Below are 21,621 nucleotides of genomic sequence, written 5' to 3' on the forward strand. Positions count from 1 at the left end.
ATTGTTGAAAAGAACAATTGGCAAATGTTCTGTTTGCGCCCAAATTAAACCTTTTATTTTATTTTTGTCTGAAAAAAAAAAAAAAATTGACACAATGTATGAAAACATGACTTTATTTAGGAAATTTCTAGTTCCTGCTAGGGCTGGAAATTATTCAGTTCCCACTGATGAACCCTTGACTAACCACTTTATGCTGCCTGTAAGACTCTGTCCCTGTCTGATATGTGCATTCGCTTGTCAGACCAAGACGACTGGGGACCTAAATTGCTGTAACACTGGGAACAACAAATGTACTTCCTTCTTGTTCACTGATACAGATTTTTTTAAATTAGACTTTGCAGCTCCCAAGCAAAAGTTGTTTTTGTAGAAAAAAAAAGTTCTGGTATCATGGTCCCAGCCATGCCTCTTTTTTATGTCCTTTGAGATCTTTCTGTGGCTAAAATCAGAGTAATCAGGCGTGTAGAACAGGTCATCTACACAGCATTGAGGTAACAGGTCAACATGATCTGCAGAGGAACATCTTGTCAATATTTAGCAGCTTCATGGTACGTACACTTGTGATGTGCTATCTGTGACTTCTCTTCTTCAATGTACACTGTTAGTCAGTAACAGAAGTTCTTTTATTGCCATGCTGAACGATTTCAAATTGCCTTGTTCCAGGTCATTCGACTGTGGAGTTCTCCACCGGCCTGCTTTCTTTCCTGTTTTTCATGTGGTAGTATTTGTGTATTTTGCACATAAACGTATTTGTACGTAAACATCAGACTCAGATTGTTTGGACACTGATATGTAAGCCGAGCCCTATTTAAAAAAATGCTGTTTCCCCCACTCTGCATTCCCCCCCCCCCCCCCCCCCCCGTCATGTAAAACTGGTGCGACTATTTGACATGAATTTGTTCTGATTAAGTGCTTCGTCTCTGAAACAGCCCCAGCAGTTTTCCTCCACCCATGTTTGTGCCAACGCATCATGATTCAAGTTTATGGAAACACGGGTGTCAGTCCGGTGTTGCAGGTCATGTTGTCTTTCCCCGGTAGCCTTCTGTCATTAAAAGTGTGCATGTTGATCACGGCATCTGTCTTCACCATAACCGGTGGCTGTGGTTTGTGTTTTACCCTCCGTTCGCACGTGAATGACAGTTTGATTTCATCAGCCATGGCACTGCAAAAGGATCTCTGCAAGAAAAAAAGACATTCAGTGGGTCACGGTTTCAATTAGGAGGGGTGTCGGCAGGACATTTTTTTGATGGAATGTGTAAAATATGCAGTTGATGGGTTTGAAGTATAAGCAGCATAGGGGAATGCAGTACATGGTTATGTGGGTCAACAGCAGTCCAATCACATTAATGTCTACATTTTTTATTTTTTTTTGGTCTGCACATTATTTTGGTCTCCAAATAAATGCAGAAAGTCAACCGTTTGCTCTTGCTCAGGAGCTTTCTGCCCAAATTGCCAGCATGTTGTGGGTCTCTAGACAGGCAGAGGAACCCTTGAACCTGACCCTGCTTCCACGCTCCATAGCATCCTGTAACACAGCCTAACTGAACAGGATCAATGCAGCTCATTGGTCGCTAAGCAGTTCTTAATAAGAGAAAGTGACCTGCGTCCAAATCGCAGCTTTACTTTCCAGACACAATGTAACCCTTACAATGTTGTCTATAAGCTTCTGGTGTCTACTGTGACCAGCAGCGACTAATGCAGGATTCATCTCACATGCTATGCTAGTTCTAGATCAATTAAACAAAACAGTTTGGTTTTATTATCAAATAATATGTGAGATGAGCAGAGGGGCTAAATTGACGGTGAGCTGAACACAGACCACAGTGATAGAATAGCTAAAAATTGTGATGGAGTCATTAACTGATTTATTCCTTCTGAAACTATGTATGCCCTAAGGTCACAAACTTGTTTGGTAGTGTGTCTACATAAACAACGGCATTAAAATGGACAGAAATGAGTACAGTTAAAAATGTAACATTTGGGCATGCATGCGGCTGTTTTCAATGTATTTGAAAATGTAGTATTCAAACTTGTGTCGGTTTATGTTTGGTCGGTTGCCCTTGGAAACAAAGGCCTGCATTTTTCATTTCCCAATATTAAGTTGTTTTGAAAATAATATCCCTTGATTTAAAGTAATTATCCCAGTCTAATATGAAAATAAAGATTAAAATGAATTCCTGAAATCGGGTTAAGAACAGTTAGTGTGAATATAGGATTAGTCATACCTTATTACAGCACAGTATAAAATAAAGCCTTTCTCAGTGTGATTTACGCAGGTAAATAAACAATAACACACAGCATGAGGAAAAAAAAAAGTATTTTTTTTATTTATCCAGTTTGAATGTACAGCAGGCTGGATAAAAGCATTTGTTATAATTGTAGTGAAAGAGAAACATAAGTGAGAATGAAATGCACGGGCAACAATGCAATAGGATTTAAAATGTCTTCACATTAAATAAGTAGTCTGTGCTGTTTACCTGCTCGCGCTCGGCTGTTTTCCGCAGTTTATACACAAACTCTCCTATTGCTACGAACACAGACAGTACCAGTCCTGCTGCCAGCACGATGAAAATGCCTCCAATGTTTTGTATCCCAAGCGCACTGGTTTCTTTAGTCTCTTCATCGGGGCAGCCGTTCCCTCTCCACCACTTTTCTTTTATCATGTGCAGCTTACCATCTTCTTGAAGCTGAAGGATCGCAATGGTGATTCTGTCCCTATATGGAGAACCTGTAAATTTAAATGATTTTTTTTTTTTTTTTTTTACATCAGCAAACATATTATAACGTGCTCCTTATAGTCTCTAATATACAGTGCCGTACATCAAATCTATACCTGTTACCATGCTTTCCTATCCTAACACCATCTAAAAGCTATTGACTTTCTTGTGAGAATGTTCTGGTAATGTTAATAATAATGTTAAGTGCCTCTGATAATGTTCTAGTTGGATCCAGATTTCAATAGAACATCTGTTAACTAAAGAAGTTTAAAATCAGGATTTGGTTTTGGTAGCAGAATGTTTTAGGAATCTGGGCACAGAAGATCTTGTATGTTTTGTAATCATCACAACATTACTTGCCAAAACCAGAAGTAATTACCAAAAAAAAAAAAGGAAAAAATGGAAATATAACAAATAATGCAACACCTTTTCATCACTTTCCTATATTATCCAAGTGCATCTTACTTACTATCAGACCTATACAAACTTTGAAACAATACCATTTACTGTATACATAATATACAGCATAGAGGGCTAACCTGAAATGCTAAAGGATGTTTATTGACTTCTAGCCTGCATATTGTAAAGCGAGATACAGAACATTTTTTGCCATTGTACAATAAAGGGGTGATTAAGTCTCCTACCCATGGGTGTTCCAATGCCATAGCTTTTGGTGTCTATCAAACCTCCAATCTGGGTCAGGTTGCAGTTCCTTTGAGTGACATATTCAATAGTTGTTGACTCCATTAAGAAGGCATAATCAGCTTGCAGCACTCGCTGGATTCCGTCCTCATTGTTTTTGACAAGTGCTGTATTATGTTTGCTGCTCATAAATGCCCACATCTTCTCAAAAGTGGAGATTTTAGATTTCTGAAACAAATGGACAAGATTGTGGGGCTGTATCCAATCATGCAAGGTTAATGTTTGGAAACACCACCATCAGCAACAGAAAGCTGAACATGCATTTGAAATCGCTACTCATAATGAAAACCATTACAGTTGTTTATCACAAGCATTACTTTAAACCGTGCTTACCGTGGGGATTACAGGTGTTTGTTTTTATCAAACAATACTTGTATTATTTAAACTGGATGTGCAAAGCCTCCAACAGGAACCAGTTGAAATTCTGTAGAAAAGGATTATCTTAAGCAATATCTGCATCTTGTTGTGATAAGCCCTTACACATACCGTAATAGTGCCCCAAAATATTGACACAAAACATGCAGGCTCACCAATGTAAATCTTTTGTATAACCTTGGGAAATATCTTTTTTTTTTTTTGTTCATATTAATTATATTTTCTCCAAGGTGAGCTGAAGTAATTGAAAGTGGAAATAAATGTGTGTATACCTGAGACCTTGTATCGTATGTGTGCCAGCAATGAAATCCCAGCTCGCCTTTCAAAGCTTTACAGTGTAAACATCGTTCTGGAGTACCTTCGCTTCAGTTTACTGGGTCACTGAACGTAATAGCATTGTATTATAGCGTAAAAAAAAGATATCAATTGTCTTGAAAGCAATTGTTTTTTTTATATTTATCTAAAGTTCTCTTTCAGCCTGAATAGCCCTGTCTCGTCTTCTTCTCAAACGATTTCACCATCTGTCCTTTCAATCTGTGGTTTCTGACTTTTTAAAAAAAACGTAAATGTACACACATGCATTGTGTTAATTATACCACAGATACACTGAACAGGTAAAACAGCATCTTATTTACAAGCTGGGATTACTACAGTTGTTTACATTTGCTACTAAAGCATACAACCATGTTTTTCTGACTAACTCACAGACACCTTTCCATTTCCAACTGAGCAATAACCCCATTCTTTATATTAGCTACAGTATACTATACTGTCATCAAGACATCTAGTAGGACTTTACAATTGGTGTTTGGAATTCAAATGTACTTACATATTATAACAGTGGATACAGTTTGTATAACATACTGGTTTTAGACATAGAAAAGTGTAATGGAAACTCTGTTACAGTTTCAATAGTGGATAAGACCACCACAGTTAACACTAAATAATACATGACAAGTCAAAAAAGCACTAGGATTGATTCAAACCCTTAAATATTAATGTGTGATCTCAAAAACTCAATCTAAAGAATCCAACGGAAGCTAGGCAGCGAGAAACTGTATTTTACATAACCATTAGTTTTAGAGATCCTACAAGCATTAGTTAGCGTATCATGCTGGAACCAGATGGGTTCATTCAATACATAAGTGTGTATTTAATAACTCTCAAAAATTGCATGGAATTTAACGGGGGGGAGGCTCAAGGAGCAATGTGTTTAGAGTACCCCCTAGTTGAGATTAATACTGTTAAGTGCAATGCATTAACATCTGGAACCAGGAAAGCAGAGACGTAGAATTGGGGGGGGGGGGGGGGGGCAATAACTTCCTCCTGTTTCAGGAATGCTCTTTCAGAAGGTTTCAATATGTTTCAATGTGCTGAGCAAGATGTTTGCCAGTTGATTTGCAACAGCTGCACTAGTTTTTCTTCTCTTAAGGAGAACGACGCCAGCTGACTGACTGTTTTTGAGATCAGCAGCATTGACGAGATAATTGGTGACACCTGCTCAGCTTTGATTGAAGCAACATAATAATATTTGAATCCTTAATTATTCTTTTGTTTGTGTGACACGTCCCAGGCATGTTTGTGTCAAAAAGCAAACTTGAAATGTCAAATCCCCTTTTTATTAAGGGAGAGTGCAGCTTTGAATAAATATGAGTCTCAATTGTTGCCTGCACAACTGCAGTAAAAGCAATTACATTCACATGTTCTACTAGTCTCGTAACAATGTAATACTTAAAATAGGAATATACACATAGCATGTGTCTCTTACTGTATAAGAACGCGCTTACTAATATCATAAGAAAAGTTGTTATTGTTTGTTAATAATTAGCTAATATACTGCATAGTACCATATTTAATATCCCCCCACTCCAAGTCAATCATCATTGAAAGTGGTTTAATGGCACTGATGAAGTAAGGTTTTGCCAGTGAGATTAGGGCCCACAAAGTAAATCAAAATGATGGTGGTGGCATAGCCATTATAAAGCACACACCTACAGTGTATGGCATGGCCATGAACTTTGATGAAATCCTGGCCCAGGTTAAACAGTTTACAAATGTGCTACTAATCATTAACAAAAATGAATGATGCATGCTAATATGTTAGTACAGGTAATACTAACATATTAACATATGAGAGAGGAGAATATTAAATTGAATGTGACAGAAATGTTAGATGGATACAGTATCCAGCAATATCACCGGAAGCCCGAGCAGGGTATTGAGAAATAAAACAAAAAATATATACATGTGGCAAATCGAGAGGTTATAAACCATTCAGGTAAAGAATTAGAGAGAGTCAGAAAAAAATAATATTGGGAAGATGGTTCTGCCCAAGTCAATTTAGCAGGTACAAAAAAAGAAAAGTTGGGTGCACAAAACGTGGGTGTGTGTGTAACACTTTCAAGTTTTTTTTAAAGAAATATATTCATAAATGCAAAACAAGCTTGGTTATGAAAATGAAGCACATGTTTGAAGGAAAATGTGTAAAAGCCTTTTGTGTCCCTGAGCTAACGGTACTTGTGGAGCTGACATACAACAGGTTTGATATCCCACTCTTAAATAAATAAATACATAAATAAATTAAGCATGTCTGCTTCAATTTAAAACTAGATATTGATAGGAAAAAAAAAAAAATACATAATAAAAAATAAAAAATAAAACATTATGACCTTAACGTTTCTGCCAAGAATGCTCACATACTTATCCAAAGTCTTGTTGTCATTACCACAGTGCATTCCTGCAATGATCTTAAACCTGTAGTGCCATCTGGTGCATATTCAAATACAAAACTATGGTTGATAAGGGCATATTCTACAGTACAGCTGATTTCCTGTATGTAATAAGCTGTAAAGTACCTTCGTATTTCTGTGTATAGTACATTTGCCTGTGTCTGTTTTGTCTGCTAATTAAAATAGATACATCAGAATGGTAGTAATTAAGTTAGTCAATTATGACATTTACAGTGCATGCCTTAATCAAGTATACAGTAAAATGCACTGTTTTTGTTCTGTGTGGCATATGACGAATAATAGACCACATTTAATTAAATAAAAACTGAAAAGATCCCAACAACGTATGAAGAAATAAACATACAATAAACCCCCTAATACCTCCTGGACAAGAGTACAATCAGATTCCATATTGACTCAGTGTTTGCCAATGCCAGTCCTCAAGCACAAACCAGAAATAAAAAAACGTTTCCGCAGTGCACATTAAATGACAATTAACAATGTCAGCATGTCAGGGTTAGTTCCGGCTTAATTGGACTACAGCTACTATTAAAACCACGAAAGCCTAAGAATTAATTAATTATGATTCCTTATGAAAGTATTATGAAACATAGTAAAACAGGCAATTTATTTGGTTTTCTTTCTTTGTGAAATACCAACATTAAAGTTAAGTAAAGCTTTACCTTAAAAAAGGTCATTGTGGCCCCATCTTTCACAACACCATATTCGATTTTTGTTTGTTTGGCTAGATCATCTGCCGAGTCCACAGGGGATTCCATACGCTCCACTGTCAGAAATGCTGCCAGGTTGGCCGTATAGGAGGATATAATGATGAGAGTAAAGAACCACCAGATACCACCAATGATTCTGGTGGAAAGAGCTTTGGGCATTAAGTCAGAGCCTGCAAAGAAAACAGCACATATACATTATAAACATGCTCAATTAATGCAGATGCCAGCCATTTACTTCAAGTATGTATACATTCTGACAGCTGATCTCAATGGGTTTTTAAAACATTCAATGGAACACAAATGTGTAACAGGTCATGATCAAGGATTTATATGGATAACCATTACTGTATGTAGGTAAGTCAGAATGCATGCTTTAAGTAACAGAATGTCATCCACCCACTAGCCCCCCCACCCCCCCCCATTCCACCCACATCTATTTTATTATTTGCTATTCTCAACTTTGAGTGGTGGCACGTTTGTAATTGAAGGCATGTTTGAAAACAGAATATATTTTATGTACGACTGACCCGAGAAGATTTACTGAAATGCTGAAATCAACCTGGTGGTAGGTAGAAGGATAATATTTTTTGATGTGCCACTCAACGATCAATCATTTTTGCAGATGAATATGGAAGCACCTTCCACACACCTTATCAATAGCCTAGATTTCTTACCCATTGGCGTATTTAATATTAGAGAGTACCTGTAAGGGAATCCATGTGCATAATGATTTAATCAGACATGTAAGGCACACCCTATTTAAACACAATTGCATGCTACAGTACAATGAACAGTTTTTTCCCCCACCGTTTGTACATTTCTTTTCTATAGATTTTAGTGCTTGTAAAATGTGTTGGATTAACACCAGTTACTGCCTCATGGGAGTGGCGTAATGAACGGACTGGGATGAGACCGCTGCCCCCAGCAGCAACCCAGGTCCACAACCTAATCGTGAACTTGCAGTTACAGAGCCAGCAGCTGCCTCATTATTAGAAAATAAATTAAAAAAAAGAATAATAATTATCACAGCCGCATAAGGGAAGCCGTTAGTGACCGCAATGCATAGAACCGAATGGCATTCAACAATGCTCAATGAAAACACAGGTTGAGTAAAGCTTAACCTTGAATATTCAATGCACAAAACGCAATTAAAAGGGATTTTTTCAAATAGAGCCTTACAATGGTTATGCAAAAAAATGTTTGATTATTGAAGTTGATGTTTAAAGCAATGAAGCTGCTTTGTAAAATGCATGAGATTTAAAAACAATCCTTTTCAAGAACAAGAAAAAGCCAAGAGTGAAAAAGCCAATACAACAGTACAGCTGCCCTGTAACTGTAATAACACAACATCATTTGAGCCGAAACACTATGACATTATTGTGTTTTATGATTAAAGTGGTTGTTCATAATTCTATTATTGAATTCTTTCCAGCAAGGCACATGCAACTTTAAATGTTTCTGAGCCCATGTGAAAAGTGTCCAGGTTTTAATTGTGTTAAAGGGCATTCGATTGCACAGTATATAATAATAATAATAATAATCTATTTGCCCGAATGCTTAATATTTTACTGTGGGGTTTGTTAAGCCCATGACCCTAACAAACTCTGACTATCAAGATACAAATGCCTTATCCAACCACAGTGTAACAATACACCCTTAAAAGACTATTGTGTCTGACATTGCAGTATTCTGTAAATGCAATAAATACCAACAACATCATAGGTATTGTAATTATCCTTTACTAATCAGTTACTGTACCTTTAAGTGACATATGCAGTTCATTTACTCCACCTACTGTGTTGTACTCTGTGAAATCAGAGAGCAGTGAGCAGACGAGCCTCAGATGTATCTGGAGTAACATGGGTTAACAAGTGGACTAAAAAATAGAAGTAACTGACTCTGTGACATGCATGTTACAGATTGGAACTGTGGAATTAGGCTATGTATGGTCTGAAGCATTTGACTACAAAAATAAATGTGCTCTGTGCTTGTACCCACAATCCATGTCTGGACTCTATACTGCCTTCTGGCCTGGATTAACATCAAACCAGCCTGCCCATTGTGACAGTATTTCCTCCTCTCTTAAGCTACAAAATAGCTTTCAGATATCACCACACTCAGACCTCTTAACGAAACTGAAAATGGGGGAGATACAATAATAAAATATGAAGCATTTCGCTGTCCCATCACGTTACACTTTTCTAGATACAATTGAAATTGTTCATGCTTCTACAGCATTACCTCCAGGATTATGTATGAGAAGCAGAATATTCTTAGACGATACATCAGAAAGACAACTTAAAATACAATAGAGGCTAAAATGTATTATTATTATTATTATTATTATTATTATTATTATTATTATTATTATTATTATTATTATTGCAATGACTATATTTTCCAGCGGTTTCAAATACATGTGTGTTATTCACATTCTTTTTCATAGGGGGCTATGCCAAAGGATTCCTCTGTATTATTATACCACCGCCCTCATATATGTAAATACCAAACTCCATCTGTTTTCATCAAGCCTGAGAAGGTTCAGGCACCTCTCTCTTTTACCTGGGCAATTGTTTGTCTTCATCTGGGAGACAGATGCACACTCAGGAATCCACATTTCTATAATTCACCCTACAATCACGCAGGACTTTCCCTGATGCTGTTACTTTTCCTTTATTTCCTGGCTCTGACCATGATTTATACCCATCGTTTGGAAGAGTAGACAAGGGGGTTGGTGAGAGGGCTGCACCATGTACACCCATACAGAAGAAAGCAGCAGCCAAATGTATTTTGGTGGCTTAGTTATAAAAGACAAATTTCAATAGAATTACCTACCAAGAAACAATTTCTTTGCAGGAAGGAGAACCTATATTGTTCTAGGTAGTTTACTGATACTTCCACAATGTTATATTGTTATAATGGCTGTATTCCTCTCTGTAAATGTTCCTCTTCACTGAATAGAACTTTGACTAGAGGACATTACTGGCTGGTAGATGACTGTGTCACAATACAGTAGACTACCAAGGTAATTTAAATGTATTTATCTTTCCAATGCTTTGATTTCCTTACATTGCTGTTTTTTTAAAGCCAGATACTCTATCAGAATGTCCCATGGCCATCTGTGTGACACTGCAATGGAGCTTTCTGATTGGTGGATGAAAGTTCTGTGATTTCTAACTGTAATTAGAAAATGATTCAGTACCATAAGCCAATCAGCTTCCAGCTCTAGCGGGCTTCTATCAGACAGCAGATACCTGCTAGAATGTCTGTGAATCAAACTTAAAATCATTCGGCGCAAGTGTTGGCTTTTTCATTTTTACTTGCTGTATTGAAATCTCAGTGTATTGGACAGCAAATACTAAACAAAGACACAATTGGTCCCAATGTATTAGCAAGTTAATTCCATTTTATGATATGAATAACATTTTATGCATTTTAGTAGCCAGTGAATTATATTATTGTATTCGGTGAATTAAAGTAATCCAAACTGCAGTATATCTTATCACCTTTCAAGATAGCTCTACTTCTCAAATTAATATATTTTACTTAGCATGTGCTAGGTAGTTCAAGCAATGCTTTTCATTTTCAAATAAGGAACATTGCACTATGTGAAGTCAGCAATTTTTTTCTTCCCAGCCTCATTGATTTCATTGGATGTTAATATTCACAATTCACTACAGAAATATGAACCTTTTGATTCTTCCTAACAGGTCAAATGATTTTACATGAAGCTAAAAAGTTCTTGAACAATGTGATGAATATTGCTGTAGCATGCAGTAATATTAGGAGTATTTGCTTTCAGTTTTATACAATAAACCAAGTATTAAATTGGCCTCAGGAGAGCATGCCATGCGTTAGGTTGAATAACATCTGAATGCACTGAAAACGTAACTGCGGAACATATACAATATATATATATATATATATATATATATATATATATATATATATACCTCATTAGCACAGCAGGTTGCTCAAAGTCACACATTTCAGTAATTGTATTTATTTATATACAAGTTACAAAATGCTAAGCTACTTGTGAAAATGTTGCTACAATAAAGAGTTGTCATTTTCACTAAGCTTTCTTCATCTGTTAACAATTCAGAAACATGACGATTTGGTATTTCTCTTCCCAGAGCACTCTCTATTTGGTTCACACTGCTTTTATACATTCATGTAATCGGGCTACAACTGAGTCGAACATTTAAATACCAGTCTGATGCCAATGATGGTTCATTTAAGGCACATAGCAATGTGATCCAAAGCAATTATCTGCCTCTTGCGCCACATTTACTGTTGAGATTGGTATAGGTTCCTATAAAGAAAAAAGCATGCATAATGACATAATACAACCCAACTGGTCAAATCTGAGAAGATTTCAAAGTGTTTTGATGACTCAGTGTTATTGTCTATTGTATATTCCCCTTGCAGATAAATGGCACTTACTGTTAAAACTGCACATTGCAGGTTTAAGTTGAAGTTGTTCTATTTTTTTCCCATTGGTATTCCTGGCATGTGAATGGCATCATTTTAAATGGATGAAATATCTACATGTACTGTACATGACTCAATAAAAGTAGGAAAGTCCAGTGAAAAAAAGTGAGTTAATTGCATCGCCATGTAAAATATAATTTGCTAGTCACCTAATACAAAAAAAACAACTGCTTTATTGAATCAACCTTGTTATAAAATCAAAATGAAGGCATGCCAGTACGAACATGATTGCATTATAAGAATTTACATTATTATCCTTGAATGTGTTAGTCAAGTTAATCGCTGTATTTAAATGAAACCTAAATTATAAATCAATGCTGCATAGTTATATTAATGCAAGTATGACATCATTTGGATTCATTATTAATTTTATATTGCTACCCTTATTGAAAAAATGAAAACTACCATTGGGATACCAATATACAGCATGCCATCCTTGAATGCTCAAACTGTACAACTGAAATAAAAATATAATGAGAGTAAAGTCCCCACAAATATAGGAATACAAATGTGTGTGTGTGTGTGTGTGTGTGTGTGTGTGTGTGTGTGTGTGTGTGTGTGACAAAAAACAAACAGAACCGACATTTATTTTGAACATGGTGACGCTCTTAAATGATGTCATTAGGTTCTGCAGAGTACTTTCGATTAAAAGGGAGTTGTCAGCTTTTAACTGGCCAATTATCATCATGTATGTCTTTCCTCATCTCAGTTTAAAACTTTTAAACCTCAACATCAATAGATGGAAGAATTGTAACAAGAGGGTTTTTAAAAAAAAAAAAAAAACCTACCTGAAGACGTTACACACTATTGTTATACTTATGAGTTTATAATGCGGATCTGCATCGGCCACGCGAAACTCACCTGTCTACAGATAAAAAGGTGACAATTGTGTTTTTGATTGGAAGTACTTTGGAGATTATACCCACAGCACAACCTAATTGTGTGATTTAAAAGTTTAACCGGCCTTCAACTGAAATGTGTGAAACCTTAAATGAAAATTAATCGGAACAGCTGTATTCGTCCCATCCCCAGTGTACACATTACATATCGCTTGCTTTTCTACTATACAGCCTTACCTTAGCCAGAGTGTAGAATTCAGAACACTGAGTGATGTGAAACCATCCATTCCGTTTTAAAGTAAGGAGTACTTGGCAGGCACATTTGTTGTGATTTTTGGAGACAAACCCTCCCATTTTGCACCACCTGTCAGTTTGTGACAGTTCTATGTGACACATTTCCTCTCGGCTGCACTTGTTTTGTAGGAAGGGTGGTGACAACATTATTCTTTTGTAATAACTGTCTAGCTTCACTTGTTCTTGACAAGCAGAACACTAAGGTTTTTTGTTTGTTTTTTTATACATTACTGCTGTCAGACACAATGTTCTGGGGGTGCGGGTTGAAAGAAACGACAGAGGCGGCTTTACCTTGTTGCATAAGCGATCCAATGCCAAACCAAAAACTGTTTAGCAAAGTGAAGTTGTTCTCGACAATGTCAGATCCAGGATTGCATGGATGGGCATCGTACCACTCATAAGGGCTGAACCTGTCGGGAAAGAAGCAGCATTCAACACTTTAGTTATTGCTTTGACAAACTCAAGTTCAAAGGGAAGCCCAGTCTTCCCTTTGAAAATAATTGTGTCTGACATGTATTTCACATGCATCTGGTTTTACATAGAAACAACCCATTAATATGTATTAGTTCATACTGCTTTCTGTACAGTAGAGATAAAAATGAATAGCACTCAAGAACGCTGTAGTTGAGAAACAGTCCCAAGGGTATAGTTAAGTCATATTGTAGTCCATTTTATGTTCAGCACTGGACTGTGTGAATACCTCAAAATAGGGTTCCATTAGCCATAATGCATATTGAGTTATTGCGTAGTGCAAGGGTTTAAAATCCATATCAAATGTATTTTTAAAAGACATTCCAGGATTAAACAGGTGTACCAGTCCACAGTGGCAGCCTAGCTGTGCTCTCACTGTGAGTGCTAGATAGCCTTTTTTTAATAAACATATTCTATGTTGTTGTACCACATATTGTAATTGCTCTTTTTGGAAAACTCTATTAAAAATAAACACACAATATCCTTTGCTTGATCTTTTTTCACATTATTTCAAGCAAGCTGAAGAATTTCACCACCATTTCAAAACCAGAACTGTCACATAACTATTCAAAATATAGATAAATATGCACCAAACACAGAAAAGATAAAATACACCTGTAAGAGGGGCATCTCTGCTTGTAACAAGGGTCTCTACTTTTTCTCTCTTCTCTCACCCAGCAGACCAACGTGCTCTCCATTGGGAGCTGTTCCATTGGGGTGCTGAGAGAGTGGTGCTGAAACTGTCCTCTAAGGCTGCTCTCCATGGTCCTGAACCAGCAAAGTGGGACCAACAAGGTACTTTATTGAGTTCCTGGGGCACACACTTAAAGGTGCACTCCTCTGGAACACACTGCAGTTTATTTTATCTGTTTATGAGTCCAAACCACATGGACATGTTAATTACTGAAAGACTGCTTTATGTGTTCCTGCTTGCTGAATAGAAACCACCAAGAATGTTTTTCATTCTCTCCTGCTTTTGTGGACAACACCATCCTTTCTGACACACACACGCCCCCACTCTGCTACAATAGCAGGCACATACATTAACAAGTACATTAGAAAATACATAATGTATCATCTGAAAATGCTAAATAGCAGTGCCGAGAACAAGCAAAGGCTCAGCAGTACCTCGATTAAAGGCTTTGAACCTTTCCCCCCAATGTCTCTTCGCAATGTCTCTTCACAAACAACACAGCAGCATGATGATGTTTTAATAATATACTTTCACTGTGCAAACAGCCCTGGTGATTTCAGCACACAATACACTGCATAATGCTGCCATTTGTTTTTATATAGTTTTACTGACACAGTAGTTACAATAAGGAGATAAAGAACATAAACCGAACATTATGGGTTTCTGCAGAACGTATCATTTGACCACATGTAAATGAAGGGGGCCGGGGGGGGGGGGATGTTTAACTGCCAACACTGAAGCCTTATACAAAAGAATGAAAACAAAATAAATAGCTCGCAAATAATTGATTTCGTTCATTTAAGTAACTGATAGCAGGCATTAGTAAAAGCGATAACAGAACTAAAACGCTATAATGCCTATTTCCTAAAAGCAGATTCACACCCAAACTTCAAACTTCATTACAATGTAGAGAGTTTGCTCAAATTGTGTGTGCGTAGTTTGCAGACTTTATGCTATTTGTTTTACTTTTTTAAATTTAAAATAGACAGTTGTCTTTCTATACGATATATCTTTATGTGTAAAAAGGCAAGTTGTTCAGAACTTTGTATGGTGCTTTAGAGCATAGATAAATATAGATAGATAAACTCAATCCCAACATGGTTTGTTATCCCGTAGATTCAAAAAACCTATTCAAAGTGCATTGTTTGAATGGAAACAAGTCTGTTGAAGGTTTCTGGGACTTAGGCCACTGTAGGACATCTGTAGATTGTCAAATATGTTACACGCGTCTGTGGGCTTGATCTATTACCTGCTTTCTACCGAGCTAGTGCTTTCCTGTGATGGTCATCTGCAAATGTTGCCACTTCAGGAATACCCCAGAGATCTTTATGAACACATTTGTCAATGTAGACAGTTGCACAGGCACCTATGATCATGCCCTTGTGAATTCACTGAAATACTTCTGATTGTCCATTGTTGTTGATGAATAGCTGCACAAAACATATCGTATATAGGTCTAGTGAATCACATGACACATCACATGACATCTTTGATTACAGTCAGTGTACAAAAAATAAAAATGTCCATGAAAGGATTTATCTAATTTGAATGGTTCTAAAAATATGGTCCACCAACTACCTGAATTTATGCAAAGGTGTCATCTACAACTGTAAAACAAATGTCATCATCATTGAAAGAGTGGTTTTCAAGGTATATTTAACAAATAGATAAGTATAAAATATGGACTTGCATGTGGTGCGTTAACTTTCTACCTATTTCCAGGGATACTTAATCCCTGTGCGGAATAATAAAAGACTAAGCAAAACGAGCTTCATTTTAGCTAGTGATTAGGGAAGGACAAGATAAAATATAGCCAGATATAAAAAAGCTATAAAACCTAACAGTTGGAACTTACAAACCCGCTATGGCACACATTCATTTCAGCAAAATCAAATTTTATTATAGCCACAACAGTACAACTGCTATCACATACCATTGACATGAATCAGATTTGCGTATCTTTTTTCTTGAATACTAAGCGCATAATATTTTCACATAATCATAGTCAAATGCATGAATACCATAATCCATACAGAATGTGAAAATAAAGATGTGTTTCCAGTGTCAAAAAAGGCTGATTGCAGAGTATAAACTTTTGACTAAATGCTTGAATGGATTTTTAATGAAGCAAAATACTTATATGACAACATCAATTTAGATGAATCTGATCTCCTGGTAATATTTTTTGTATCTGTCAACTTAGATCAATTAAACATGCACCAGTTATAGCCATGGGTTTAATTTTGGAACCACAGAAAATATAAATATGATTTATTTATTTCTTAGCAGACGCCCTTACCCAGGACAATTGTTACAAGATATCACACTATTTTACATACAATTACCCATTTATACAGGTTTTTTACTGGAGCAATCTAGGTAAAGTACCTTGCACAAGGGTACAACAGCAGTGTCCCCCACCTGGGATTGAACCAATGACCCTCCGGTCAGGAGCCCAGAGCCCAGAGCCCTAACCGCTACTCTACACTGCTGTCCCATGCCCTATACTTACATATTTAAATACATCGTTTTACAGCCTTGAAAATGTATACAGTAGTACTGATTTTTTTAAAAGCATCTCTAAAATGGAGGCCAGTACAGCACACTACTTAGATATATCAGAAAATAACTGCAACAAAAACAGTTTTTTTACACAACTGTTGAAGCAACAGTGGTTATCCACTCTACCATCGTATTGGAGGGGTAAATTTTAATCTATATTCTGTTGCTCTTATCTGTTACACTTCATTTTTTCCAAATATTGGCAGTTTATTGAAGCAAGAACATCTGTGATACTGCAGTTCAAATCTTAAAATCCTAAAAAAGTAACACTATGATGTCTCTGTGTTATGGCCTTGTATTTTAAATAAGATTTTTTTTTTATATCGTCAGTAAAATAGAAATGTTAAATTGATGAAATGAAACCTTGAGTCACAAATCTTTTCTAATCTTCCTCATAAACTGAAAACATCATATTTGTATAATTCGAAAGGTTTTTTTCAGTCACCATTTTGTTTTTAAGAAAACAGACATTTGCAGCTGAAAATAAATCTGTCTTTCAAATGTTCCTCCCATGCTATTTTTGCCATCAGTGGTGCTTCCATTTGTAATAGGCCTCCTCGACTGCACCTGTTGCTGGTTTCAATTAGCTACTTGTTTAAAAAAAAAAAAAGCATAAAAACACACTTAACCATATTTGGGGTTGTTTACCACGATTCTTTAGTATCATTCCAGATTGATTATTTTAAAAACGCTGCTTGGTAGAAATCAGTCCTAAGATGAAGTCATGTTTAATGAGTCCAGCTGCAATGCTTGTTTCTCAAAATGTAAAGTATAAAGAACACCCTTCTTCAAACTTGTAAAACTACCACTTCAAATCTGAGCTATTAACAAATTCAGGGTTGAGAGACGATACAAACACTGCCATGGAAGAAAGGAATTAAATCCATTTCGTTTGATGAAGGGTGCCTTATTAAAATATATTCAGCTGACACAAATGTTTTTTTTTACCCATTTAACTGACTGAAAAAACTCATTGGGCCAGATTTACAAATGTGTTGCTCAAAAACAAAACAAAACAAAAATCTACATTCAATTGTTATAAAACTACAAATAAACATCCACTGTTAATTTAAGGTGTCAGAGGTGTGAAAAAGTATGGCACCATGAAAACAGGTTGTGTAATTGTCCAGGAGTGACGTGACGATCTATGAATGTAGAGCTTCTTTTCCTGGGATATTACTACGTTCAAAAGGGAGGCTACATGTAAGAAAGACACTCACTTGCAGTGTGCACGGTCACTGGTTTGCGCCCAGCCTCAACCTGTTACATTTGTTCCATGAAGAGTATAATAGGCAGTGCTGTGTGATGTATTTCATTATAAATTCTGACCCCTGAAATCCTACAGATTCATTCAGATTTCATTATGTCAACCTGGTTAATATTTGCTTAACTTACCTGGCTATTACAAAGAGAACACAGCTGACACCCAGGTACGCTAGGAGGATGTACATCCAGATATCAGGAGAGAATGGATTCAGAAAGGAGAACACGCCATTGTTTGTCCCATTCGGTTTCCTGTAGAGAATGCTTATTCCCAGAGTCATGAATGGTTTGGAGAAGTCAATAACCTTCTCCCGGATATAAGAAATAGTGAGGGGAGCAACTGCAAGGTCAGCTTTCTGTTGGGCAAAACAGGAAAATAGAAAGGAAAACAAGATTTTAATTATCTGAAGAGTAAAATACTGCTGTGTGTTAATGCTATATGAATCTATTTGTGCTTTTCCCCTTTGGGTGTTTTTTGTATAACTCCTGTATTAGTGCTATTGAGATGGACATCTGGTAGCCCTGACAAGTACATGATTTGATTTGAAAAAACTAAACTGGATGTAATAAAAATACAATGAAAGCTTTGCAAAAAAGAGCTGGTATATTTGAGCATATTAAGATCTGTCACAGTTTAAATCATTAAAGGGTTTACAATATTACAATGTTTAGATGTTTAATTAATGGGGAAAAAGAAGCAAAAGTATTCAGACAGGCATGCGATACTCACTTTAATGTTTTATATGAAATGGCAACCAATATAATAGAAGTATTTAGTGTTGTTTAGTTTATTCACATTATGCCTGCACAGCTACATCCCAATAGTGCAAGCTCGAATACAAAGTAACACACTAATACAAAAAAATAAACCAAATGTGCCTCATGGAGATTGTCAAAGTATTTATCATTTACAATGCACATTTCAGAGTTGGAACTGTCCGTGGTGCTGAATGTGAAAATTACTAAAATCAGGTTCTAAGTGCTTGGGCACATTATTTCTAATGCTTACTATTAACTCACAGTGGATTGTGGAATGTTTCTGTGAAAGATGCTGTATACATTGTATCTGCAGTCCCTAAACATCACACCACACATGCACACATATATATTGTGAACCTGACGAAGACCTGTGTATCGAAACGTGTAGTTCTACTACATTCTTATGTTGTTCTACTACCTTTTTGTTTGTTTGCTCGGTTTAGTAAAAAACATGTTTTAACTAATAAAATGAAATGAAAAGACTATAGTACATCTTGTCCTGATTTTGAGTGTGCAACCAATTGGTCCTTTGACTTCAATCTATAAGACAAGGTTGGTGGATCGATTTGAGAAGTGAGCGTAAGCCCAAACAGACTTTCTTTTGTTTTAGTATATATAGGAGTTAATTTGCCAAATTGATTAATACATAATTTCATTGTATGTTGTGTCTTAACGCTGTGTCTCTAACATTAACATATTTATGAATGTAACCACACTACATCTGTGTTCCTTACACAATACCCAGCCAGCGTATTATTGTTTAGGACAACAGAGTTTATTAAACTATTATCACAGGAGGCATACATACAGCTTTATTTAAATAAGGAAACAATGAAGCAATAAAATTCAGTAAGCTTCCTTTGTCTGAGTTGCAACAAGGATTAATTACCACAAGACAGTAGCAAATGAACAGCTTAGGCATTGTTAATAATAACATCACACTAGGATTAATGAGAACATCTATTGCAACTAATCAAGTTGAACAAAGCCCAGTGCATCATTTAGCTCTTACCCATGATGTCCTTTAGGTTTGCAATGGGCTTTGTAAATTAATGATAAAGAAAAATAAAATGCTTTGCAACTGATGATATAAAACATGTGTGTTTATCTACTAACCCTGGGCATCAATCCACATAAGGGTTTCAAGTTAAATTCATACCTTGTGTCTGTCAGTGTGAGTGTGTATAGGCTTTAATAACACTTTAACAATGTATATCTGTGTCAAGAAGAAGAAGAAGAAGAAGAAGAAGAAGTCAAGGTTGATGTAGCTGTATATTAGATTAATTATCTGATTAAATGAATAAGGATCTACATTGATAGAAAGGCCACATAACAGCCTACATAACTATGCCAGTATAATGTAAAGCAGACACATGGGTGGTGGGATTTTTGTTTATTTGGTAATGTACCCATGATTAATGTGGAGCACCTGCAAATGAATGTACAGCCTTGTGCTTCACTGGCACTTCATCAGCTTACAACCCCCACAGGCTGGTACAGCTCTTCAGATCAGAACACATTAAACTCTTCTGGTAGAGTGTGCTACTGTGTGCTACTGGTAGGTCATTGTATATTAATATACATATGCCATCTACACCATAAAGGACAATACATTACAGTTTTTAGGGGTTGATGAAAAAGATGAAATTGGAATTAAACGAACCAGTACATATTACTGGTACCCCTAAGAGAATGTCACTCCTGCTGCTGTTCTAACCCAAGAAACCCAGGGAACACATGTGGACTGAATGTTAAGCATTGGTCAACCTCCTTGATTGGGAAAACTTTAGTTTAGGGATTTGTTATAAACAGTCAGTCAGTGAGTTATGCATATGTGTTATAAACAATATTACACTGGTATTAATCTTAATACCAGGCTTTAGAATTTTAAGAAACCGTTTAAGTACTTTGTAACAAAACATGACGCTTTACACTTGTAATGTGAATTTGAAAATGTTATGGTACTAAATTCCTTGTTATCAATCATCAAAACCTTCATTAACATATTTATAGACATGCATGGGTATTATAAATGGATAATTAAAAGTGTCTTGTGTTTGTTGGCTCCATTTCTGTTTCGTGCAATGCCTACGAATTCACCCATTTAAACATGTCATCTACCAGAGATTCGTTATCCATTAGAGATTGTGTTTTTAGGTTCAGCATAGTTCAGCTGATATATATTTCCATTTGAGAATTGCTGAGGTGCATAGTTCATTTTCGTGGGCTTTTTGTAAGACAAGCTATTAATGAACACAAAAAGAAAAAGCCTGAAAGCAACGTCCCGACTCTTCTACAAAGGGCTTCAGTCTGTCAAGTTGCTGCTCAGCTGCTGCGCTTGTCCTCGTCTTTCACAGCGGTTTTCAATCTTTTCTGTTGCTGTCCCCTTAAAGATCACGATTGGACAATAGTAACATTGCTGAGCATCCAAGGCAGTATCAACGTACCTTGCTTATTTAGTGCACCAGTATCTCCCTTATAAAGGCAAATTGAAGTATAATAAGAAAGCATGGTAAAGTATAGATAAGCATTGTAAAGCCCAGAAAGGTATGGTTAAAAACATGACAAAGCATGGTAAACAGAATTATAGGCTGCAGGTTTTGAGGTAGACAGTAAGAATGGACTTAATATTAAGCATCACACATTTTTTGACAACGGTCCATTGTTTAAACTTAGCAAAGTGTGGCACATTGCTGATGGTCTTAAAAAAATATTAATAATAATAATAATTGTTTATTGAACTGGAGTCATTCCCTTCAATATTATGAGCCAGGAGATAGAATATTGCCAGAGCTTTCAAAAACCCTACAGTACTACATCAATGCTAAACACTCTCTTGTGATCATGACTAAATAGGAACATATTTAAAAAACCTAAAGGCAAAACCATTTTTAAAATGGTGCATGACTTTTACCTTTTGGGCAATTCCATCAGTCCCGGGATATTTCTTTATTTTTTCCCTTGACAGTATAAAGAGAAAATTGGCTCCCAAAC

The 21,621-nt window shown here is 36.2% G+C and overlaps 1 protein-coding gene across 1 annotated transcript in view; it reads right to left on the reverse strand.

The window, feature by feature from the left end:
* Positions 1–846: 846 nt before the first annotated feature.
* The window catches only part of LOC117964609 (glutamate receptor ionotropic, kainate 3), a 75,692-nt gene continuing 54,917 nt past the window's right edge, over positions 847–21,621 (reverse strand). Inside the window, exons 11-16 of the mRNA XM_058997480.1 lie at positions 18,001–18,224; positions 13,170–13,288; positions 7,204–7,421; positions 3,359–3,584; positions 2,475–2,725; positions 847–1,173 (exon numbers count right to left, since the gene is read on the reverse strand). Coding sequence (XP_058853463.1) covers positions 979–1,173; positions 2,475–2,725; positions 3,359–3,584; positions 7,204–7,421; positions 13,170–13,288; positions 18,001–18,224 — 1,233 coding nt within the window. The 3' untranslated portion in view covers positions 847–978. The remainder of the gene's footprint in view (positions 1,174–2,474; positions 2,726–3,358; positions 3,585–7,203; positions 7,422–13,169; positions 13,289–18,000; positions 18,225–21,621) is intronic.

The sequence above is a fragment of the Acipenser ruthenus genome, chromosome 23 (genome assembly GCF_902713425.1).
Source record: "Acipenser ruthenus chromosome 23, fAciRut3.2 maternal haplotype, whole genome shotgun sequence".
In the NCBI taxonomy this organism is placed as follows: Eukaryota; Metazoa; Chordata; class Actinopteri; order Acipenseriformes; family Acipenseridae; genus Acipenser; species Acipenser ruthenus.